Below are 25920 nucleotides of genomic sequence, written 5' to 3' on the forward strand. Positions count from 1 at the left end.
ACAAGAGGAAAGTAGTGCATGGAAGTTGCTTCCTGAAGTGTAGATCATCAATGAAATTTTCAGCTGTATGCTTCAAGCTGGTGCCTGCTTATCTGTATATCCTGATGGATTTATCTTTGGTACATGCAGTATACTTCCTTTGTTATGATTTAGCTCTTAAAAAATGCTTTTAGAAAAGCCAGCAGGAAGTCTTAAAACCTAAAGGGCATGATTCAGAAACTTCAGGAAGTCCCAAGAGAGTGTAACTTCTAGGCTCCTTCTGCATTTTGTGCATGTGGAAGGAGTTTATTGTGAAGATGTGGAAAATGCACCACAGTTGCCAATTTTTAGATCCCTGTCAGGCAGTTGAGATACTTTTATCCAGGTTTAAAGCTAGCTTGAAAGCTGAAATTAACAGAGGGGGGGTTGTCTTTTTTTCTTTTTTCCTTTTCCATTACTATGACAGATTTCTCAGCAGCCTCCACTGAAGTGGGAGCAGCATTGGTCTATGCCAGAACAAAGTGAGTGTAAAATCTTTGCTAAGGAGTTGAATATTACAGTTTCTGTGATGGTAAAAATAGTTTGCAATGCTCCTACTTCTTTCTACTCCCTTGTTGCAATTTAGTGGTTCTCCACCTTGGCAGTGCAGTTCCTACATGGCTGTGTTTTAAACAGGGTCTCTGAAGTTCTCTGGGTTTTAAAATGAGTATGTCTAGAGTTCAGCGTGACCTAGAGCAATAGTATCGGTACACTAGGGATAGAGACAAATGGCTGAGGGGAATAAATTAAATAAAATAGAGATTTATGCTTAATTTTGGTTTGCAGTTCTTCTGCCTTCATTAAGCTAGCTTCATCAATCTCCATATTAAGCATGAAGAACTTAAGTAATGTAATTTTGGACAATTACGTGATACTTAGGTGAGTACTTCACAAACTACATGCTGTTTATCATTCATCTGTGGGACCATTGAATTTGTCTCTAGTCAGTATGGAGGGTCATATTTTCTTTGGGTGTTTTTTCAGTTAAAAGTTTAGCAAGGGTAGGAGAGATGTTTCTCTTCAAAAAATGGTGTAAGACAGCTATTCACAAGCTTTTGGGGCCAAAATCCATTCAAATGGCAAAATTTCCTATGAAAGACTGTCCCAGCTTTCATAGATCTATACAGTGTTTCTGCTTCTATCCCACAGATGCATAAGAATAGGTCCTCATACAAAACATTGACACAGGTGCAATTATTTATATTTTCAATTACTTTCATCCACGTGTCTGTGCAGGCCCTTAACTGACATGGCCTAATTGTGATGCTTGAAAAGAAAATACTGGTAGCATAAATTTTCTTGCACTGCTTTTGTTGGCATGTTCACTGGAATATTCTTCAGATTAAGACTCAGTCATGTTGCTGTGTAACTCTGCAAAAAGTAATAGTAAGCAAGCAGGTATGGTGGCACAAATAGGAAATTCTCAGCTTAGTTTTTGTTATTTCTGTCATTCCATGCCCGTTCTTAAGAAATCCTATTAGAATGGATGCATGAATTGCTAGAAATATTTCGCAGCTGACTGAGAAATAATACTTAAATTCTTCATATCTGACTTGCAGTACTTAGTGTCTCTGCTTTACCGCTAGGCTGTTGCTGTCTAAATGATGAAGAGAGTTCTTAATCCTGCACCTTTTCAGACAACCTAGATTGGGCATCGCATTTCTTGTTAATGGCTCACATAGACTTGAAGTGTGCAACAAGAGAACGCCAAATTCTGTAATGAGAACCATTCATGCCATCCAGTCTTTCAAATCATTCAGGGACTGCCTAGGTTCAGCACTCCTAACTGTGTGTGCCCATGGCTTAGTTGCCTAAATTATTCAAATAGGCAGATCTTCTGGAGTGTGAGAGTATGTCAAACTAGGGCCTTAATGGTCCATAAACATGAAGCCATGTGTTGATAAAGCTCAGGCCACTGAATAGTAGGCAGTGCTATTTCCTATTTTTAGGTATGGGAGGAATATATGTTGTGACCATTTGCATGATTTTTTTTTAATATGTAAAATCTCAGTGTTAATCTGAGCCTTAAAACCTAATAAAGCAGCAGGATGGAAAAATAAGTCTATGTTGAGGTTCAGGTTTCTCTCTTTCTCTGCTGGGTGTGTGTACTTTTGTGAGCTGTTTGAAATGGTTCTGAAAGAGCAACAGCTTTCCTTCGGTTCCTGCCTAAAATATATCAAGCTGCTAAATATTACAAAGTAGCCCGTATCCGCTGTTTGTGTTAACTTAATTACAGCAACTTTGATCATAGCAGCTCATACGCAAAATGTAAAAAGCACAAGGAAGAATTCCTGTTGAAAAATGACTAGGCATTTAGGTTCTTACGTTCTGTTAACTTTTCAAGAGACTTTTCTGTTTAAAGCATTCAACAATCTAAAGTTGACCCATTTTTTTTAATAGGTTGTTTATCTCTGCTTGTGGTTGAAGGTGTCATTCTGTAAACATGCATGTGCAAAAAGTGTGAACCTCTTGACTAATGAGATATATATACCTTATGCTCTCAGGATCTCAGTGGTTAACAGACCACTGTGAGAGTCCGACTTCAAATCAGGTTTAATTAGTTCCACTCTTGGCTGAGCCTCCCTGGCTTATTTCTTGGCCACTTAAGGTACAGCAGGTAGTAGCATTACATTGAAAAAAGGCTGCATTTTCAGGGGGCTTCAGTTTACTAAGGTCACTGTTAGTGTAGCTGATCTGTTTTGAGGAGGGATGTACCTAGTAACCTGATAGAAATAAAAGTTAAAACAAGTCTTTTTTTGCAGTCTGTAAACTTGGGCTACAGATAGTCATGTCTATAGACTAACAAACAAACAAGAGTTTGACACCTGGCCTCTTGATGTGTGTTGGGGAACCCAGTTGGAAAGCTTTGAGGGAAAAGGTATCGCTGTCTCTTCAGTGCAGGTTTGGTCTCCCTTTGCCAGGTTCAGACAGGATGCAAGAAGCATCTTGCCTTTTAATGTTTTAGCAAATCCATCTTCCAGGCTCCTAGTCCTATGTATTTTAGCTTTGCCATGAGAATGTTAAATGTATTGTTGAAGAAAAGCCATAATTACTGCTGAAACTTGAGATACCACATAGAATTCTGACTTCCTTTGTAAGTGCTTGAGCTGTAGACCCTTTCAAGCACACAGTGGCCAAGTGAAGTACTTTACCCCTTTCTAGAGAAGGAATTGGAAGTTATCAGAGGTTTAGAATGAACGCTGTCTTCATCTTAAGACTGTGTTTTAAGTCTTGAATACAATGTAGAGGTTGGACCTGCTCCGGTGTATTCATGATCATCTTTCTCTGTGACCTCTTGTCATCTGCACAGGTTTCCATTCGACTAACGAATGCACTCTTTTTGTTAATTTAATCTGTGTGTGACCTAGTTGAGCTCTCTCGTATCTCCATCTAAGGATTGTTGAATATTCAAACGTTAATCTGTAAGGCCTTCTCTCAAAATAATGTCTTTTTTATTTACCCTATCTCATCTCCAAGGACTTCCCAGTTGAGTTGGAAGCACCCATGGGATAAAAAGTCACAAAGCAAAGACATGGCGATGAGAAATAATAATATTTAAGCAGCTTTCTTAAGTCTTTGAGGACTTGTACATCTTGGCTACTTTGCAGATCTGAGGAATAGTGAATCACTGTTCGTAAGACCATTATGGAGGTGGCACTTTTAAAAGGATGCCTTAATTTTATTGTTAAATAGGTACAAAGTACACCCAAAGCAACAGATCTGTCTTCTGACTGCTTTAATGTGTTGGCCTGTGTTTGTATCACAGGTGGGGAAGGAAGGCTGAAAATATTTTCCAGTGACTTTAGAAAATATTACAAACTTTTGTAAAACTAGCAGAAGGAAGATAATTGAGCTTGACTCAAAGCCTTTCCAGAACTATCCCTCTAGTCCTACCTATCCCCATCTGAGAGAACACAGTCACTCTTAAAGACTGGGGCTATCAGATATGATTTGCAGAATGGGAGATGCCTGGGCCTGTGTTCAGGATATTTTTCCATCTTCTGAAGAGCTGGAGGGCTGTGTTCGGTTACAGAGACTTTCTTGAAGTCTGTACTTTAACTCTTGTAAAGAGGCCAGATTTGTAGCTCTGGTCCATCTTAGCTTAGCCAGATTATCAGAGACAGTTACCAAGATAATAGCATTTCTTATAGCAGTACTTGATCTGTCTGTCTCCTGAAAGCTAGCTAATCGGAGCCAATTCTGTCATTTGGCTGTAATAGCTGTTGCAGTGCCTGTCTGATCACAGCACACCAAAGAGGCTGTGTAGATATCTGAATTCTCACTCACAACCATGTATTTCATTCCATTTTCCAATTTTCGCAAACACTGAGTTTTGCTAGCGAACCAAGAATCTGTTTGTACCCTTGCTTTTGGCAGTCTTTGAAGAAAGCAGTGTACGGTTTGTTGTATCAGCTAAAATCTCCCTGGATGTACTTTTGCGGCCTAGAAGATATCTAAGAGGGCTAAGAAGCATAATCTTTACTTTGTATTATGTTAAAGTCTATATAATAAAATTATTTGTAGTTGTGTTATGACTTTCTGCAGATGTTTTCTAATCTGCCAAATGAATTGTGTGCATAATAGGTGTTAATGCAAAATGAGTCTTCAGTTTGGCATGTGAAGGTGAATTGGAGTTTGTATTAAGGGCATTGACTTCAGTTTTCCTTTTAGCTGGGGAGTTGGATTGAAAATTGCTTCCCAGGGAACGCAGCATCATCCAGCTGTGATTGGCCTGCTGAAGAGGAGGAGGTGCTCTTCATCTGCAGCTGTGGCTGTGTGTATATGTAGAAATGTGTTTCCACATGTTGCCATGTGGAAACGCACATGTTAGAAGGGAAATATCTGCCATAATGTGTTCTCTGAAAAAGGAGGAGTCAAAAGAGCCCTTGAGGCCCACCTCCCACCCCACCCCCATCCCGTGGATACTAGCATGAGGCATCTGTGTAGATACGTGCCACAGTTCAAGTATTGCATTTATTTTGGATTTTGCACTTTTCTATTTCCATGAATTTTTTCTGTGGTACTCCCTAGACTAGGACCAAAGGTAGGATTTTAAAACAAGATAGCTATTTGTGGTCAGCTTTGTCTCTTTCTCCTCCAATTCTAGTGCATAACTTGAGGCTAAAATTAAACCTATCTGTCCTCTGTGTATCTGTGACAAACAAAAAGAAACTTAAGATACCTTAAATTTATAAAAAGTCTTCTGCCCCACCAGTCCAGATATTTCATATAGCTGCTGTGATAATGATTTGGTTTATTTCCTGTTGTCTCTCATGTTTGCTAAAGGAAGGGAGTTCATATGTCTGATGTTAATGAAATACATATAAATATATACATTCCATGAAATATATATGATCCACATATATAATGTATATTCCTAAATTAAGCTGGAGACTGCTTTGAGACACAGAGGTTAAAAAAATAACAACATTGTAGGGATGTTATTCTGAAATCGTGACATTCAGAGTGAAGACTACAGTTTAAAAGAATTCCAAACACATTAAGGTATGGAAATGTGTAGTTTAAAGCACATAAATAGCTGTAACTCTGCCATGTACCGACAGCATACTATAGCTCTGTGAGTATAGTTGAAGATGCTGCAGAGTTCCTGATCCTGGTCACATTAAGTTCCATTTTTAAAAGACAGTTTTCTTTCCTTTGACTTTCTAATTTTGCTGCTTAAGTGCCTGAGAAGAACTGGTGTAGAAAAACAATAATTCTGCATGCAATAGGGATATAACCTCTTTATTGTTCACATTTGTAAATTGAAGTTTTACTTTTGGGTCACGCCTTCTGCTTAGAGGAAGCCTTCTTCATGGCATGTATTTGTAGGGCTGTGTAACCGATGTGAAAGCTGACTTGAACATTCTTGGTTTTTGGGGGTGCCATGCAGGTGTTCAAAAGCAGTTGTGAGAATTGTGGACGTGGTGTTTTATGGAAGCATCTGTGATAGCCTTTCAGGAGCATTGGAGCATTACCATGAAGGCTATGTATCTTTGCTTGTCTGAGAATGTATCCTCACATTGGATATGCATCTCTGAGACTGGTGGACTACAGGCTGGTGGAGCGGATTTTGCTTTTCTCATTCTCATTTGAAAATAAAGTATTTAATGGCTGCCACTGGTACCCTCTTAGTGTGGCAACAGAGTAGCCTTTCTAAGTGCACAACCTGTCAGAAGTGGAGAATTGAGGGCTGCTTTTTGTGTTGTGAATGCAGGCTGAACTTGGTCATTTAAAAAGAGAAAAGTCACAGTAAAATTCCTGAAGTCCTTCTGAGGCCCAGGGATTTAGTGATATACTGCTGCATGAGGTCATGCATAAATTCTAAGCTAGATTTTTTTTTTTTTCATCTTGCAGTTCTAGCTAAGATGAACAGGCAGAGAGTAGGCATGCCTAGCGCTTGAGGGCTAGATAACACTGCTGCTGTACAGAGCTTGGGTATTAAAGTGGATGTTGGGTGGAAATGATGTTGTAGTGGGAACCTTCTACACCTGCCTCCCAGTTAGGGAGAAAAGTATTGTGTAGGGAATAAATAGAAGATTAGCTGACACTTGTTGCGATAAAAATGGTGCTTTTGAGACTACTTGGATGTTTGGTGTATGCAGTTACTTCAGGGCTTTTTATTGTACCATTGCGTATTCTCTTTTGGAAGTCCCATGGTGTGAGATTGCCTGGCTATGGAAGATTTAGCATAAACACTTTTTACATCTAGCAACATTATGTACCTGTGGCTCTCACTTGCTTACTTCCTTCTTTCTTGGTTAAATTGTCTTTGATGCAATGCGCCCTTCTTAGTGTGATTGGAATATGTCATCAAATGATTTGACTTCAATTTTTTCCAGTGAACACAGGTTTTTATCTTTAAAATACTTGGCTGCTAAATCAGGTGGTGGCAAACTGTGTATGCTTTTTGAACTTGGTATTTGATACTTATTCAAATAGTCTGCTGTGGTAACTATATATTTGAGGGGAAAGAAGGGGTAACTGATGAGATGTGAGACAGGAAGGACAGAAGAGATCCACCTGCTGCTCAGCGGAGGCTTCCTGAAGCAAAGAGGAGGGACAGATCTTTTCATTGATGTGTCATCAAGATGGCTGAGCTGTGCCCTCTGGCACTGTCTTATAGTTCGGCCCTTTCAGCTTTGTTTAAAACCTTGTAAATGAGCTGCCTTTTTTTTTTATTCTTGGTTCCTACTTGAAGAGAGGTAACTCAAATTCAGCAAACAAAACGAGGAAGGTTTAAGGAAACATGGAAATGGAAATAATTTTTGACTGCTACTTTGTTTTCTTGAGTAGACCTGATGTTTTAGAACCAACTGGCATGCTCCTTCTAGGAAGCCTTCAAAGCCTTGAGAGCCATATAATTGATGATTGTTTCCTTTGCTGCTAAGGGCAATATGCACTGTCCGCTGCTGCTCTGAAAAGTAGTACCAAAACATGGGAAAATAATGAAAGGAAGCTATTTTAAATGTTTTGTCAAGCATCTGTAGTGCAGAGACAGAGGCACTTCAGACTGTCAGGCATATTCTAGAATTAACAACGCTGCCATTTTTTTCCTGTGACTTGGATACTTCCTGATCCCTGGAACGGCTGAGAAGGTGAGATGTGAGTGACAAACACAGTTATTTTTAGCCTACACAATACAAGGAATTATTTTGCTGCTACTTTACATTGCATGTTTTTGAGAAAAGCTTGTTTTGGCTTTGTCCCACTTTGGTTTTTCCCTCACATTTTCTGTCTGCATTATGCAGTGAAATTTGGCATATGGTGCCCAAGACTAAATTTAAAGGATGGTTGGAAACAGGGAGGTTTTGTTGGATGACCTTGACTCCTGTATGATCTACTGCAGGGAGTAAAACTGAATCTGATTTTCTTTGAGTGGCTTTGTAAGAATTGTATCATGAATAACCCAAAATAAGAAATCTTTCTGGAAAGGTAATGAGAAACTTACTCCACTAAGGAAAATTCTAATTACGGTGCTTGATGCTTTGGTATTTGGTTGATACTTGTTTTAAAATATTAAGAGTGATGCCAATAAAAAGGTTCTCATGCATTTGTACTGTTTTTTGGACAGGAGTAAGGTAGAGACCCACTCAAAATCCAGTTGTTGTTCTTTAGGGTGAGATGTGAGGTGTGGTGTTTATCATATTTTTAAATATAGGTTACAAACTTTTAACTAAATAGAATGCAGTCTGCTTTCTTCAGGGTGGGTTTTTGTTTATGTAGTGCCTGGTATAGTGAACTGGGATGAGTAATTGAGGCTCCTATATGTGTCATGATGCAAATGCCCAGACTATATACATCTATATTCCCTAGTTCTGAAATCTGAAGCCTGGTCTAATTGTTACAGGCCCAACAAAGGTGCTCACTCCACCTCTTCATTTGTGATGTTCCTTTGAAAGCCAGGCCATGATGATTAGACTGCTTAGTCCTGAGCTAACTAGTCAAAATACAAACATCCAGTCTGAATCAGTGAAACATAATGCATATGTAAAAGAAGAGCTGGATCTAATTTTGATTATTTATTTTTTTTAATTTAAGAGGCACTCTGTCACAGAGAGCTAGAGTGTATTTCCCTCCTTGTTTTCCCCCCTAAATTTTATCAAAAGAGGATGAAGACAGGAATGTGACTTGTCATCTTTTAAAGATCCATCTGCTTCTGTGTTCTTAATTTGAAGATTTGTCCAAGGATCTGCTTATCAGACTGAGTTTGCAGTCCCTTGTGCATTCATCTTAGTTTAATGTCACCAGACACATGAGTTGTGAAGGTTGTACCAAGCTTTTTGGGCTTGAAAACAGGCATCTCATTTATACCAGATGAGTGTAACAGTGCAAGAATGTTGATGGATTATAAATGAAATCATTTGTTGCAGGCTACTTAAGTCACTGAAATGGGACAGTGCAACTTATTTGGGTGTTGTGGTGGGACACACATACCTTCTTCCTGAGCTCCCCAGCTGCATTGTCCACCAGTCATGTCGCTCTCACTGCAAGTGTACAGAGAAGGATTTTTTTCTTTGCTTTTTTTTTTTTAAAGTAAAAGTTCGTAGTGATTCTTCATGTTGCCTCTGTGAACCCAGTAAGGCACTTTAGTGGAAAAGTTTGGGTTTACTGGTTAAAAAAAAAAAACAAACAAAACCTTTAAAAAGATGCATTGCTGATTTCTATTAGTATGGGAATTAGTAGTAAGTGCAAGTGTGGAAATGAGCACTTTGGAGTTTGCTAAGGAACTGTAGGAAGATTCAGTTCAATGTCTTATGCAGATGTACTTGTTTTGCTTTCTGATCTGGAGCAACTGTGTGAGCACATTTCAGATGAAGTCTGACAGGGAGAACAGGGTGTAGAGCAGGAGACCTGAGGTGAGCACAGATTTCTGAAGAATTCCTAAAACTAAGGATAAATACTTACTGTTTTTCTTTGTAGACATACTTTATAAATAGTGAGCAATTCTGAGTTATAAAATTAGAAGGTGGTAAGAGCTGATAATTTTTAGTTGAGGCAAGGACATTAGAAGCTCTGTAGTTTTTTTCAAAGGTAGTGCTATATTCTTTCTAGGTTAGATTCTTCTGTTAGTGCAACATCACAGTAAACTGTACTAGAATTGCCTGTCTGTGAGACCTGTGCCTTCCTTGGTTACACTAGGGTTATTAACATTATCCACTTGTCATTTAGATACCTGCAAAAAGCAGCAGCATGAGAGCACATGAAATAGAAATGTTCTTTCCCTGGTGTGCTGGAAACCACGGTAGGTGACTGGAGTCAGCAGCTGAAGAGTCAGAGCAAATAGTCAAGAACTTGGTACAATGCATATTTCTATATTTTTTTTGTGAAAAGTCAACATAACTTGGGAAAGCGTGAAAAAGGACATGGTTTGCAGATAATATAATAGATTTCCTGATAGGCAGTGGCTCTGCTTCTGTAACTGTGCATAAAAGGCATAAAGGTTATCTACTTTCACATAGGGCTAACAGATCTTGTAGGACAAGAAAGTAGTGTGAGACATAGGAAAACTAGGGCAAGTTGAGGGTTGCCTGGAGTGTTGGAGGCATAATAGAGTTGGTGTACTCGTTGAGCAATTTCTGTGGCAGCACGAAGGCCATCAATTAACAGGAAGGATAAATAGTGCAAGGACTCTTGTTTGGAGCTAACCCGATGAGTATCTCTTGGAAAGGGTCCGCCTTGCTAGTGGGAACAGCCTCTACCCAGTGCAAATGCACAGTGCTGTGTGCAGGTGGTAGAAAGTCCCTTCCTGGTGGAGCACTGAGCTGTGGCATCCTGTCCTACTGGCTTGTCTGCATGGATCTGCTTGTGGGTAATGAATCTGTAGGTGACTTCTTGAGTAGATTATGTGCTTTCAAAGGGAATTAAATTCGGCTGGAACCCTTCTGAATTCAGCTGTCCAACTAAACTCTGTTGGAAGTTTTAACTGATTCACCTTTTAAAATTTGAGTTAAATTTTCCTGAACATAAATGTAACTCAAGATATGGTAGCTCTGTCTTAATCTAACCTTGTGTGTAGTAAACACTAGAATATGTGGGGAGTGATATCTGTCTTGCCTACATAAGCAGATAGTCCCACATCCTCAGCGGGAAGTAACTTCATTATTTCATGCTGTTGGGATTTTGAATGCAGAAGGGTCTCAGAACCCTTTTGCATAGAGCTTGATTTCAACAAAATGTGGAAAAGCATTGTTCACTGTTCAGGAGTGGGGCAAGGAAATGAATGCGACTCGGAAGCCACAGTCCTGTGGAAATATAAGGCAGCTCATAGTATTTTGTTGCATTTTCAGGGAGTATGTTGCTGCTTAATGTTCCTGTCAGTAGGGGCTATCCTAAGAACTTTCCTGCTAAAAGCTGTATCTGCTCTGGCTACAAAGAGCAATATTGCAAACCTTGCTCCTCTGAGTGGTGATCTTGATCTGCAGAGACTAACTCTGGGTAGTCAGAGAGATGAAGCTGCTGCCATTTGATCCTTGGTCTCTTCACTTCTGATAACCAGAGACTTTTATAGCCTGCTCTTTCTTGAGCACCAGCTTTTAGCAACTTTTAGCTTACTGGGATAACAGGTTTCATATCTTGCTTCCCCGCTCCTAAAATACACAATTATAAATAGTCCATGAAATGTAATAAACCAAAACCTTAAAGGGATATTGAGACCAGTTATGTTTCCATTGGCTTGCAGTCATTTTGGGGGGGTCAATTCTGTAATTTTCTTTTCAATATGAAGAGAAAAAGTTCAGAATTGTATTTTAAAATGTTCAGGAGGAATACACATAAAACATTATGGAGTAAGTGTAGTTTTTCAAGCTCATAAAACTGGCAATAGAAAGCATTCTGTATGGAAATGGGTAGTAGAGCACTTGTATTTAACTTGTCTTTTAAGCGCTTTTTTTAACACAGGAAAAATTTCAGCTTCTCAGGAACAGCATAGAATCCATCTTGATTCACATGTGCTTTGACCCACTGGGTTTGCCTTCCTGTGCAGCAGCCCTGCTCGATTATCTCTGGCTGTGGAATAAAGCTGTAATACTCCCAAGCTGAGGAGGAGGTGGAGAATATAATGAGAGACAGTCTTGTGCAGGTTCCATCGCTTCACCTGGATAGGTGTTTTAGGCAGCTTTTTGAAGGCAGCTGGTTTTTAGGAAAATGTTGAAACTTGTGCACATACTCTTTGGTGTGGTACTGCTTAGGAAAGCTGCAGTATTTTCTATATCCAGTAAAGACTTGCCATAGACAGGTAACTCATGGGAGGTGCTGATTCAAATCGAACTGAGTGCCTTTGCTGTGATTTCTCATGGAAGTATTAAATAATACCTAATCCCTAGCTTTAAGAGGTTCTGCAGAACAAGGTAGGCCCTAACTTCTAGTCCAATGAAGGGGGCTATGTTTGATAAAGGTGAGAGGTAGGCCTTTTTGCTTCAAGGGGACATAAACTAAATTTGCTGTTACTAATCTAAAAATTAACATCTTGGTTGTTCTAATGTATGTTTCTCAAAAACCAAGCAAATGATGGGAAGAGGTAGGATTGCTGGTTTTCATATCCTTCAATATCAGGGCAGGAAAGAGAGTGTATCAAGCAGAGAATTAGTCTTGAGGAAAAAAGCTTTAGCATAGAGGTACACTATTGTATTTGGGTGTGGAAACTGTTACTTGTGATTATCTTGATTGCTTTAGGTAACAGTAGGTTGGTGGTTTAATTGTGTGTTTAGTCTTTCAAGTCCTCCTCTTTGTGAATAAATTTTGTCATGGGTATACCTTACCTTTGCTACGACAGCGAGGGGCTTCCCTGTGAGTGAATCACTGTTCCTCTGTTGTGGAGCACTGTGATCTTGAAGGTGGTGTAACAGTCCTTAAAAGACTTTTGATTTCACTGGAAGCTACCAAGTGTTCAGGAGATACTTGATAACTTTTTCATGGGCTTAGGGTCCCTCAGAAGCTTAATCTGGGGGTAACAATGGGCCTAGCTTGTTTGGCAGCTGGATGCCACCAATTTGCATGTTCCTTGTACCTCTGAATATATCTACCTTTTTGAACACAGAGCAGAAATACTTAACTTATTCCATCTAGTCAAAACTGCATGTTTTCTACCTGATTGTGCATAGTTTGAATTTAGTGCAAATAAAATTTCACGCTCAGGGAGGACAGAGCAGGGCAACTGGTGGAAAATAGGCTAGCATGCAGGGGACTCTTGGCTTGCCTGGACAAGCCAATCTCATTTCACTGCCGGTGGTGTTTGCAAGATACCTTGGGCCAGGACAGGTGCCCTGTCTCTCTTGGTTATCTCACATTCCGTCTCCTGATGTGACTTCTAAAGTGCAGACATTGGGAATTTTTTTTTCCATCTGTTTATATAGTGGATACAGGACAGAAGAGGCCAATTCTTGCTTTTTGACAGATGTGGACATCAGTGGTCCTATTTATCTCTCCCATGTATATTTGATCATTCAATACTTCAGAATAATGAGCTGGGCAGAGTAAAACAGATGTAATGGCTTCCTGGATAAACGCATTAATGTGGATTATTCTATGTACTAGTGGTAGATTCAAGTCTATTTTTCACAATACAGTGCTGTGACTGAGAAGACCATTCTTGCCATTTCTGCAGTTCCTCACCTTATCCACTGCAGAGCTTTTCCCTTTCGTAACAACCGAGGGAAAGGTACTAAAACCAGATGTTCTTTCATCACTCAACTCTAGTTCATCCCCATAGCATGTCTGTTCTGTGTGATGTATGCAGTGGGAGACCTCCTTAAACTACGGAAAATAAGATCTTGTAGTGGAAAGTATATGGCAAGGTCAGTGAAAGGTTTTGCAACTTGTGCTGCTACTAACAGTGGATGTTTTAATGAAGTTACCTTCCGAGAATCTCCTCTAGTACTGTAGGTTAAACGCAAAAGTATGTGTAGTTGATTGAAAAGGTGGTAGGTGATGTAGGCAATACTTTCTGACATAATTTATGTGAATGACTTGCACACAGTGTCACAAAGTCATTGAGTCTCGTGTTTTACAAATGCATTCTTGAAAATTGTTTACAAGTTCAGTTAAAGAGGTTAAACGTCCATATCTCAGGTTTTAGGGTCCCAGGTGACAAGGAACTAAGCTTTTTTGAGCCTTCCTTGGAAGCATCTGGTGATGGCTGCTGTTGAACTGTTGGGGGATGTGGTGCCAAGATGATTGGTCTGACGAAGTCATCTTTGTTCCCTCAGCCCCTTGGTTTCACCAGTTCTCCTGTTTACTTGCTACAGGGTTGTGTGCAAGTTCTCATTTTATTCTGGCAGCAAGGTGGAAGCCGTGATGCTCCTGAAGCTACCCCTCTCTTATACAGTGGCAGTGTCACTACTGCCCAAGTTCCCATCTATAACTTCAGCTTTTTGTTTTTCCTTTCCTGAAAACTTGCTGGTCTAGCATCAACTCTGTAGTTGTGCCCAGATATCTGATAGTGAGGCCTGTGAGTGGACACTTGAAAGAGCTGAAGAGGGAGGACTTGCAGGTGGTATCAGATGGGATGGCTATTGCACTTGCCGCCCCTGCAGCAAGACAGCTCTGAATTTAAGCCTACCCCAGGGTAAGTGTCACAACCAGTGTCTTAGGAGTATGTTGCAATGAGAGTCAGCCTCCAGGCCCTAATTCATGAACAGCAGCAGCTTAAATTCGCAGGGCAGAGGTAGCCCTCCACACCCAGCTGCCCACCCTGGGGTAGGCTTAAATTCAGAGCTGTCTTATCCCAGACAGAAAAGGAGGCAACTGAGTCAATAGCATTCCTAGCTCTTTGCAGATACTGGGGAAGAAGGGCTGAGCTTCAGAGGGCTTAGGTTGCCCCTACCCTGTGTTGATCCAGCTGGACCTGGCCCTTGGGAAACTGACCTTGAAGGCCCATGAGGTGGTAGTGTAACCTTTTGAAATGTGGTTAACATATGCCACTTTAAATTCATGGTGCTCCTCTGACATCTGAAATAATTTCTCTCTGCTCCTTTTTCTTTTGGAGATCCCTATTACTTTTTAGTGTGACTGAGTCGTGAATCTAACCATAGTGCTGTGTCTCTGCTTTCAAAATTTGTCATAAAAACTGTGCTTTGCTATGCAAATAGCTATTAAAACTTACTCTTCTTCTCTGTACTCTTTCTTTTGGGGCAATTTAGGCTAGAAGTGAATGTGAAGACTTCCTAATCTTTTCATTTCAGTGCTGTGACACCCTTTAGCCTAAGGAAATGATTTTTTGAAAAATGGGACAGTGTTTGAAAAACGCTGGTGCTGACTAAGGAAAAAACCTCAAGCAAGAAGTCTGATAACCTGTTTTATCAAACTCAAACACTAACTCTTCTAGTAGCTTATAGTGGATTTGTACTTTGACATAGTTGGCTTTCCCTTTCAAGTGTATGATAGATTTCTTGTATGTAGCAAAGGTAAACTGGTGAAATTATTTTGCAGCTACTGGAAGAATGTGCTGCTACCTTTTAATACGAAGATATGTATCTGGGGAAGCTTGAATTGTTTTTATATGTAAAACTAAGAAGAACGAGTGTTGAAATGTTCTTATGCACATGTGGCTATCATCTGAAATTTGGTAGGGTATTTATTATCTTAGCCTTATCTCAGACCTGATATTCACATGTGGTGGTTTTAAATTATAGCGGTAGCTAATAAATGCTGATATTTGCTCATGAAAAACTTCCCCAAACCAGGGGGTGGGGAACCCACCAGGAATTTGGGAAGAAGGGTTTATTGGATATGTGCATACGGTAAAGAGTATAAGTCCCTATTTTAACTTCACTGCTGGTGTTGAGCCAGTTTCTTCTCCCACTCCCCCACCCCCAGAGGAGGAGCTGCCCAGTCTCCCCCTGAATTCAGTGGGGAATGCTTAACCTTTTAAAAGCTTCGTCATCTGGGAGCTCATTATTAAGACTCGTACTTCTGAAAGATTTAATTCTGCTTGGCAAATAATCATCTGCAGGCAGCTAATTCCACTTGCCAGTTCCATTCCCCCTTTGCTCCCTGCTCTGTCTTCACCTGTCATTTCCCTTTCTTGTGTCCTTTTAATTTGGATGCTTCCTCTAAGGTCTTAAGGAGTCAAATTTTCATTTGTATTGAAATTAAAGCCCCTAATGACTTCTAGCATCAGACATCTTCATGTCATGTAGCAATAGGCCTGAGACAAGGAAAAATAAACATGGGAGGCATCACTTACCTGTTCCCTAAATAAATAAATAAAGTTTTTTGGAGGGCAAGGAGAAATTATTTTTGTTTTGCAAGTCCTTTGAAATGTGTCTGCATGAAACATCTGCTGCATCATATGCAAGAAGAGAAGGCCAAGAGTAATAAAGCATTTAATTAATGTTTAATAACATAGTGATTAGCAATCCAGCAAATGTCTTATGCCCGTGGGAGATTGCAACTTATTTGATTAATAGATTAATTGCAACCTGTTCCGGTTGTGATTGAAGGTGTAAGTTTCTGTGGATGTTGCAGACTCCCTGAGGACTGATGTTATAGGCATACTTATACTTACTTTCTTCTTTCTAGTTGAAGAGTTAAAAATCAAAACATGAGGAAAAATCCATCTGCTCTTTCTATGAAGGGAAAATGATTTTTACTGTAAGTTTTTCAACAGAGATCCTCTGTACTACTTCTGAAAAAGAATGGCTATTATCTGAAAGCATAGGGCTGCCTTTTAGAATAATTGAAAGGAGAAGTATTTTCTCCTTCCTGCATTTTATTTCAATGTTATAATGGATGTGAACCATCTCTCTGAGTTTCAAACCTAGTTCTGTTTTTCTAACTTCTGTCTTGGGTATACTGTAATTCCTACTGCATATGGACTTGCTGCTGGCAGAGCACAGTAGATGCTGTAGAATTGAAATGTAGAACTGAGCTGTTCATCAGGTCACAATATTTGAAACAACAACTTGAAAATGATTAAGTGAATTCAGGTTGTGGTCTAGAAGTGACATGATTCTGGAAACCAATTTGCATTCCAAGTTTAGTCTCGAGCTTCCTGAGCTGGCAGGAATTTACAGACAGTATTAAGTCTCTGAGAGGTTCTCAGACTCCACTTCCATTCAAAGTGACAGCAACGAGCTAACGAAGAATTTGGTTTCTACCCTTCAATTAACTACTGAGATATAGGGAGGAAATGAAAGAAGAGTCAGAAGTTTGGGGTTTTTTTCTGTTCTCCCAAGAGATTGAGGCTTGTTGTACGTTCTCTTAAGAACACAAATAAGCCATTTCTGTCTCCAGTTATAGGAAACTATGTGTAATAGCTGTATGAAGCTCAAGTTTTCTGCTTAGGGACTGTGTCCTGCATTGGCAAGAGCAGGCTGGAGATGACATAATATGGCACTTGCCATTGCAGACTGCCTAGGGGAAAAGTTAGGAAGTTCAAAGCATGTGGTCCCTTCATGAGAAGGGATGTAATGCCTGAGGTTATTGGGGCAGTAATACAATAAAAAGAATTAACAAGGTGGAAACAAGGTGTGTGTTGGTATGTCAGATTTTCATCCAGCTTTCTGTCAGCTTGCTTATTACTGCATGGTTGGGGTTCAAATCTATCTAGTTCTTAAGGGGTTAATGAAGTCTAGCACACATTTGCGGTGGCTGTGTGACTTTTTGCTTCACTCGTTATTCTAGAGCTTTATTTTCAAGCATGCTTTTTCCTCCTACTGCCCTGTCTGCTCTTTAATTTCATGGGTTTGCAGGTTGGGAGTGTGCTGGTGGCCCCACTTACGCTTGCCTGAACCCTGCACCTTTGGCTTGCCCTGGCCTGGCCCCAGCTCCAGCCCAGCACACTCTGCCCACTGGTCTCTTCAGGCAGGTCCTGCCTGCTGCCGTGTTTGGAGCTGACGCTTTTTGCCCTGATTTGTACCCATGCCAGGGCTGAAGGTCACTGTGCACAGTAATAAATTTTGGCTAGAATACAGCTGACGCACACATTTTGTGCCTCTGACTCTTTCTGGGTGTTCGCAGGCCAGCGTTTCAGAAACATTTAGTGGTGTAACCCTGCTGTGTGTCTCCATCATTTGTTGCTTCAGGATCTTAATTATCAGATTTTTACATGAAGACAAATAGTGGAAAGTTTGGCAGCATTGTGGAACTTGGTAGCAAAACGAAGCTGGTTTTGGAGCCTTTTCATTGCTTTTAGCTTTGTAGTAAAACAGAGCGTGATGCCACTACACTTCACTGGGTTGCACAGAAATGCATGCACAAGCATTCTGTATCTCAGACCCCCCATCATCTTCCTTCAGTTATCCCACCTGTGTGGCACAGTGCACATGAACTCATTATTCTCATGTTGTATAGGCACTTAGCATTTGGGTTTTCCCTTATATGAGGGTTGGGATTCCTATCAATGGGAGGCAGGAAGAGGTGCAAGGAAGGGGAAATGTGGGGGGGTATTTAAAGCAGTGCATTTGTATTTATGCTGTAAACTGCTTGATGGCTATCACTGATTTCTGTTTTTTCTTAGGGAAGCCCTGAATGTTAACAGTATACTAATCGGTATTGTATCTATATCTGTAGGATATTTTGGATGATAGAAGTCAAAGGGCTTTTACAAATGCTAACCCTCAAAGCTGCTTCTGTGCACAAAGCTGCATGTGTTACACATTGGTAGAGGTTGGAGCAGGGCATGATATCTGGACTTTGACCTGTGCGTTAGGCCTGCTGGGCTGCAAGTATTTAACAATCGTTGATGGACCAGCACTAACTGGGTGGTGGTTGTTGTGGCATTACAGCTCTTGGTATATCATAGATACAGATATTTAACAAACAGTATTCATTTGTTGGTATCATCCTGTATTTCTGGATTAGAGGTCGTGATTGTATGAATTTGAGACTAACAGGTGTGCTAAAAATGGAGACCTTCCCAACTTAGATCTGCTGGTGTTGGAAATATGCCATGACTTGCAGGAGAGGGATACTGGGGTTTTGTCTTAATCCACGCCTCAAATGTAAACGAGGAAAACCGTGATCTCTGTTGACATTTATCTCTGCTTGAAATTGCTTGCCTACAAAATGGGCTTTTCATGGGTGGCTGTTGGTGACTGGCATGGGCAGATTCCTAGCCCATGCCTCTGTAGTTAAGCCCCTTTTGCACTACTTTTTCCTCCAAGCACTGATTTATTTCAGTGATAGCTTGGAGCAAATACAGAAGAATGTAGGAATTAGCCTTTATTCTGTGAAATGACTCAATTATCATATAATCTGTGAAAGACAGTTCTGGAAGCCATAGAATAATTTCTGTAATATATTTGCTGACAGCAAGACAGTATTAAAAGTAGCTTTGTGATTGATGGTTTTTGAAATCCCCCTTTGGAGGAATGGGTCAGGCAGCTTCAGGAATTTTTAGAGAAGATGTAGTACAGCTTTTATTTTGCAGTCTGTCCCACTAAGTTTAGGATAAACTAGACATGCTAGGATTGGAGCTTTAGTAATTATATTAATGAAAATATGCTGATCTTGGTGATGCTACTACCCCTTGGTAACCCATCAGGTGCTATTTCTGTACCACAGGCAGCTTATGGTGAGTAAGATGGCTTCCACTGTGGTCTGGAGTGTTCTGTCTCTCTACGTTTTACAAAGCTGAGCCTAGGAGGTATGGCTCAAATGTTGTTCAAGCAGCTGTCTCTGCAAGGCATTGAGCTTAGCTGGCTAGGATCACATTGAAAGACCTCTGTCAGCATGCGCCTGCTGCCCTGTGCTTGGGAGTCCAGCCTTTCTCTTGTGGTGGGAGATGGTCAGGATAAAGAGTCTTCTTCCTGCTGTATGAAAATACTTTACATCTCTCAAGGTCTCAGCCTGAGCCTGTTTCCTAGGCAGGCTCAGCAGTGCAGCGGGTGAAGGTGAGTGGAGGTGACTAGTCATTCAGGCTGTTCAAGTGGAAGGAAGCAGAGGGGGGCGGGGAGCAAGCCCTGCTGCTTCATCACTGCCTTCATGCCTCCTGCTGGAAACTAGTTTCTTGCCCAGCTTTGCCTGTGGCTCCCTGCTCCTTCATTGTGGGGAAAACTTTTACTGAAGATTAAGAAATGTGGTAGAATGGAGAAAATTATGATGGAAGCAGGAGAAAGGAGGAAACTGTAAACATGACATGTGCAAGAGGAGGAGGATTATGTATACTGAGAAATTTGAACCTACCTGTGCTGCTTCCATCCATCTGTAATGCCAGAGTTCATGTCACAATTACCCTTCATTTTCTGTTTTTCCAACCTGATGGAAGAATGTGAGATACTGATCTTCAGCATTTGAAAGTATTACCCCAAAAAGAATAAAAACTAGTTCAAAAAGTGCAAAAATGAGAATTAACGTCAGTTGCTGGCCTTGTTTTAAGCAACAAGACTGTTGCTGAAGTTGCTTGTTGAAATAGATTGGTAGCTTATCCCTGCCTTTGCATCAAAAAGATATCCTCTCTTAAAAGGCCAAGATGTACGCAATCTTAACCGTTCATAAGAACCAGGTCACGTCAGTGGTGTGACGCAATGCAAAAATACAAATTTCTAATTCCCCCCATGTCATCTGCTTTGAACATAATCCTCAAAGAACCTTGTTGAGGCTTTAAGCAGGCATTTCGGAAGGAAAAAAAAAAGGGGGCAAAACCCAGCATACCCTTTAGCTAAGGAAGCTCTGAGGAATTCTCTTCTGAACTGGATCCAGGTGATGTGTCTACACTTTGGGTATCTATTGATAATGGCATGCTGACACGAGCTGTACAAGACCTTCCACCTTCATTTGTTCTGGTTCAGTTCAGGAAGTTGCAAGTCCATAAGCGGCATCTCTGATCCAGTCATTTTATCCCCTGTTGTAAAAGGGGGGGAGGGGAGAAAAAGAAAAGGCAAAGATCCAGGTTAGGAGTGATGAATGCAAACTGGCATAGCTCTAGAAATCTCTGGATGGGGAGGGAAGAGAGGGGGTGGGGGGGTGGTTATCCTAGTCTGTAATAGCAGATTACAGTAGAGAGGCAGAAAGGATCTTGCTTTGGTAGTTTTCTATCAACTGTAGCGTTAGCACAGTTATGAGGAATTGGGGTTGTAACTTTGGAGAGAAGGCATGAGTCTTCACGCATGAGCTTTATTGGCTATGTAACCAAATCTTTAACCTTGATGAGCAACCAGATTTCTTCAATATAATAAACAGATACAGGCAGTCTGGGCTAGGAAAGTTGTCTTCAGAAGTGATGAACAGCGTTTTGTCACATCGGGTTTGCTTCAGTAGTTAGTGAAGGGCTCAAATGCACTGGTTGTAAAGCAGTCTTCTGGAGCTGTGTGTCAGTAGCCCCTTGCCTTCTGGATAAAGAAATGTATTTTAGATAGAGAAATCAAACAGCAGCAGAAATTTGCCAAGTAATCTGTTCATAGTCCTGTTGGTTTGCAGCTTCTTGAAGGAACATGTGCTGCAGGAGCTCTGTGTTTCAGTGTGAACAGAAGTCTGCTGGGTCCTCTCTTGTGGCAAGGCTGGCACCGAAGGGTATTGCTTTCTTCAGTGCTTACCAGGCCCAATACTCTCAGTAAGAATACTAAACCCTTCTCTCCATGTCAATGGGTGGGAGAACAGGAAAGAAGAATAACTTCCTCTTTGAGTCTTTGACTTTACATCCATGTCTCATGGAAGACAAAAATGATGAGTTAACATGAGCTTTGTTTTCATCCACCCTGTATTTTGATCATGCACTGTCAGCCTTTCTCACCAGCATGTTTTGAAATGGTTTTAGTTTGCATTATATTTAGACATGCGTTTTCTTTCTTATACTCAGTGTAGGACATCTGTCGCTGTTCACTTCACTGCTATAAAGGTTCCCTGCTTATAATCTGCGTGCCCCCCCCCCCCCCCCCCCCCCGTGCATTTATGCACTGGTAATTAATAGCCCACATTATAATATAAAAAGGCTGTTATTTATTTAAGATGTGTAGAGGGAAATACATGGTAAAGTGAGACTACTTGAAGTATTCATCTGGGAAAAAATGAATTCTTTAAAGCATCAGTCTGTTACATGAACATCAGTAGCTCTTCCCCTGCCACATCCAATTTGAGCTTTGCAACTGTTCAAGTATTTCCAGTCTTAACTCTACCAGGGAGTGGTGATTAGAAGTCAGCTTGGGTTTAAGATGGCTGAGGTGCCTATTTGACTAAGATGACAGTTTAAATTTGTTTCCTTCTGTCTAGTCTTAAGATGCGAGATATAGGTTACTGTGTAACTGGTTTATGACTTATCCCTGATACTAGCAGCTCTTGAAGCACTGATTGTGCAGCTGCAGCAGATGGTCAGGATGAGAGGCGAAGGCAATGGGTCAGGGTGGAAGGCATCAAAGTGGGCACAGAGTGTGCTTGTGCTAGGATGAGATACCTGACTGTAAATATAACTTCAGTCTAGTGTTAGAATAACTTCTGCTGATCCACGCCCCCCCCCCCCCAGTGTATCCAATCAGCATATACATACTGTCTAAAGAACATGAAGCAGTAACCTGACTTAGAGTATATATGTGTATTTTAAAGAGCTAGTAAGAGATATTGCCAAAACAATATCTGCACATTCATGCTTAGTGCATTCATGTTTCTTCCAGTAATTCCACGAGATAAAAGGTATTACTCCCATCTCACAGCCAGTAGGAGAAAGGGAGGAAGAAATTACTTGCCTTATGTTGTGCTATGAATTGCTGGTGGAATTTGGTTGAGGTGCTGGAAATTGCAGTGTTAGGTTCAGTCCTGTAGTAACACTGCTAAGCACTGTAAAAGCCAACTGGAGAAATTAATCTTTTGTCATAATTGGTGTTTTGGTGACCCATGGAATCTAGAGCCATTGCTACTTCGGCTTGCTAGTTGATATCTGCCCCAGGTTGTAAGGTCCAGGGAGATACCACTGAGCCAGCAGTGGCATGTGGTTCGGACAAGATGGGAGAATGAGGTCTTTTGGTTGGTCTGAAGTCTGAACTGTGCTGTGCGTCATGGGAACCCCAGCCATGACTCTCAAAATTGACTATTTTTTGATAGCATTTAATAAAGAATGAGTAAGTGGAGAATATTTGAGCCCCTGTTCCTACCAGGAGAACGCTTTTCTCCATGAGATGAGAAGCGTGTTGATGAGGTTATGTGATGAAGCCTGTATTCCTGTTTCACAAATTCACTCCATGGGATTTCAGGAGATACATGAAAGCCTCAAAAGTCTCTCTCTGCTTTCTCTTACTTTGTCTCTTCATCCTTCAGGACAGAATAGGCCTGTCTTGGTGTGCACCTAACAGACTTAGGCTTTAATCTGTTCAGAAACCGGGCAGGCTCAGGGAAGGACTTGCTTTCTCCTTAACTACTAGCTGGATAGTTGCCAGCTGATAATTGTGTGAGATGTCACTCGTGTTTGTAAAGAGCTGGCTAATACTGAAGTATTTTCAGTCAGCGGGTGGCAGGGATGATAGGATTAATGATACTGCATCCTATCTAACACCTTTTTTTTTTAAAGCTACATGGCTTAGAGGAATTAAAAGCAGAGTTCGTAGGCATGTTCACATTAGGGGCTCTGAGTGGTTCTTGCAAAGTTCCTTAAGCTTTAATTGTAGTGATAGGCACTGTATGTGACCCTCTGATACATAGAATACGAAATCCTTATTTTGACAGCAGCCCCACACAAAATAGGTGTTAGCTTTGTGCATTTGAGTATGAAAATGTGTGGTGGCTAAAGAATTTTATTCCCAAATATTCCTGAAGTTGGCCAGAGTTGATGATGCTAGTAGGACCAGTGTAGTAGTCTAGGGTATTGGTCCTAGCTAGTTAGGATGCATGATTAGCAACCCCATGATCCAAGTAAAAATTGGAATACCTTCTGTTTTTGAAGCTGCAGATTGTAGAGTAATGGAAGAAGGAAAAACAGTGATGTGTAAATGTGACCATAGGAGAAAGGAGTATTGTAGCAACAGCTGTGGAATGAAATATAACAAACATAGCTGTGCTAATTTTACTTGCTTGTTTTTATTCATACCTGCAATTCAACATTTTACTCATTTTTATCTGTTAGGCTATAAGATCCCTCGTTTGTTTAGGGCTCAGTTACAATGGATATTGCAGTAAAGTCCCCAGTTTATCATGCATGTAATGAACTGATTTTATTTTAACAGCTTTTTCAGGTTGCTATAAAATGGGAAAATAACATTGATATTCTGTCTGCCTAAATCTGGTTAAACCTTGGTTGAACAAAAGTGGGAACTAAGTTGCCTACTTAATTTCAGGTGCTTTTTGTTGGTATTGCAAAGAGAATGGTACAGGAAATGATCTTCCATCATACACCTCTTTTGCAGTGTGGATGAGGGCAGGTGTGTAGGTGGAAGTGTTATGTCTGCTTTTACATTGTTATTTTTACAGTATTCAAGAGGGATAGGCTTCTAAGCATTCTGGCTGATATATTGTATTATTGTAAGATCAGAAAATAAAAATGGAAAGTTAATGTCTTCTTGCCTTTTACCACTGCAACTTTGGTAATGTAAACAGGTAGTTCTTGGATTTTGTGCTCGATTTGTGGACCTTTATTTTAGAGGGAAAATGTACTCAAAGATGTCGATATTCTCAGTGATAAAGTAATTGGAGGAAAGACTAATAAACGTGTGAAAGCTGTTGCTTCTTTACAATTTTAGTTGTTCTTTGGTTCTTTAGTTTTGTCAGCTTCTGTATCTGTATATTAAGGTGTTCATTACAGTACTCTAACTTTGTGAGAAAAGAGGTTTTCTAATTGTTTGCTTTTCTCTTGTTTCAGAACCGAGAGCTCCAGATTATGAGAAAGTTGGATCATTGTAACATTGTCCGATTGCGTTATTTCTTCTACTCTAGTGGAGAGAAGGTAAGAATGAAAAGCAAAGCAATGCCTCCTGGTAACCATCTGGGGTATAAATGAGCCGTTTGAATTTCAAGAGACAGGAGTGTGAAGATAGTAGACATGATAACATTGAGAAAATGCTATAGTGGTGCCCAACAGATCATGTTGGAGCAGATCTTTTTCATTATGGAAGTGTGTGGTCCATGAGGAAGTGTTATTAGTATAGCACAATAGCAGTGTAACAGATTTGGATACTCACCGCCTCTTTTTTTAATTTAGTGGAGCACAGCTGGGCTTCATTTGCACATTCTAGCACTACCTTTCCATATGTGCAGATACATTTTCTAGAATTCAGCATTAAGCGCTCTAGATTTAAAGCACTTATGTGACTTTTCCCAGACCCAGTCTCTGTATGCTTCTGTCCTCCTTCCTCGTGCGTCTCTTTCATATGCAGGCTGAGTTTCAAAGCCCAGAGGAAAGAATAATGTGTGGTTGCATGATTGTAGCATTTGCCAGAATGCTTATGCTGCAGAAGGAGCAAATAGCTGGATTTAATAAATCTCAAGAAGTAGACACTGCCTCTTATGTTTTCCTTCAGTCTAGGTATAAAAGTTCCTTGGGTTTTTTAAAAAGGGGTTACAAGGTTTTGTCTTAATGTGAAGTTGTAACAGCTTCCTTGTCTATGTATGTATTAGCATTTTAGGAATCGTAGGAGAATTCAGGATGAAATGGACATCAAGATGGCATCTGGTCCAACCTCATGCTTAAAGCAGGGTCATCCATGAAGTGGGGGGGGGGGGGGGGAAGTCTTTCTGGTCTGTGTGGGAGTTAGTGTAAGCTGTGGGGTGGGGAAATGGGCTAGATGACCTTCTGAATTTCCTCTGATCTTTTTATATATAGTTATAAATATTTATATAAATGATATAATTTATATAAATGTTATAATTTTTCATTTTCTGAAGCAGATGACATCCTTAGTTGTCTTCAGATGCCAGTACATGTGTCCACAATGCTGTAAAGGACTGTATACAAGAGCTGATAGCTACTGGCAGGCTATTAACTGCTGTTGCCATGAAGTGGGTTAACAGAATGGGAGAGGCAACCCACCCACTTCATGGTCTTTGGAGATAGAGAAGGAGCTGACATCTCCAGGATAAGTTGTTGGTGGCAGGTCGCTGCAGTCTTGTGCAATGCAGAGGGATAATAGGAGGAGCCCTGTTGTTCCCTCTCTGAGAGGTGCTTGGGGGGGACCTGGCCTTGTGCCTTGCCTATGCCTATGGAAAACTTGCAAAACCACTTTGCAGGAATCAAGGAGAAATGTGATTTAATTTCTTTATTTTTTGGGATCAGCCCTTCCACTTCCTTCCTTCCCCTTGCCTGGTAATAGCAAGCATTTCCAGTGTTATATGGCCATTGCTGTTTTGTTGGTAGTGCAGAGTAGTTTTTTTAAACTATATCGTACTCATTTAGCATATAACCAGAAATTCCTTGAGCAGCATGAGTACAAGAAGGAAATACTGTGAAGGAGGGCTTGGTTTGGGGGTTTTTTGTTTGCTTTTTTAACCAGCTGGTAACTTGGCTAGAGTGAAGTAGAATTTCATGACAGGCAGAAGACAACTGCC

The 25920-nt window shown here is 40.5% G+C and overlaps 1 protein-coding gene across 2 annotated transcripts in view; it reads left to right on the top strand.

The window, feature by feature from the left end:
* The window catches only part of GSK3B (glycogen synthase kinase 3 beta), a 154020-nt gene that overhangs the window by 62838 nt on the left and 65262 nt on the right, over positions 1 to 25920 (top strand). For both annotated transcript variants that reach the window (XM_072881570.1, XM_072881579.1), the window contains exon 3: positions 24239 to 24322. In XM_072881570.1, the coding sequence (XP_072737671.1) occupies positions 24239 to 24322 (84 nt within the window). The remainder of the gene's footprint in view (positions 1 to 24238; positions 24323 to 25920) is intronic.

The sequence above is a fragment of the Ciconia boyciana genome, chromosome 1 (genome assembly GCF_034638445.1).
Source record: "Ciconia boyciana chromosome 1, ASM3463844v1, whole genome shotgun sequence".
NCBI lineage: Eukaryota > Metazoa > Chordata > Aves > Ciconiiformes > Ciconiidae > Ciconia > Ciconia boyciana.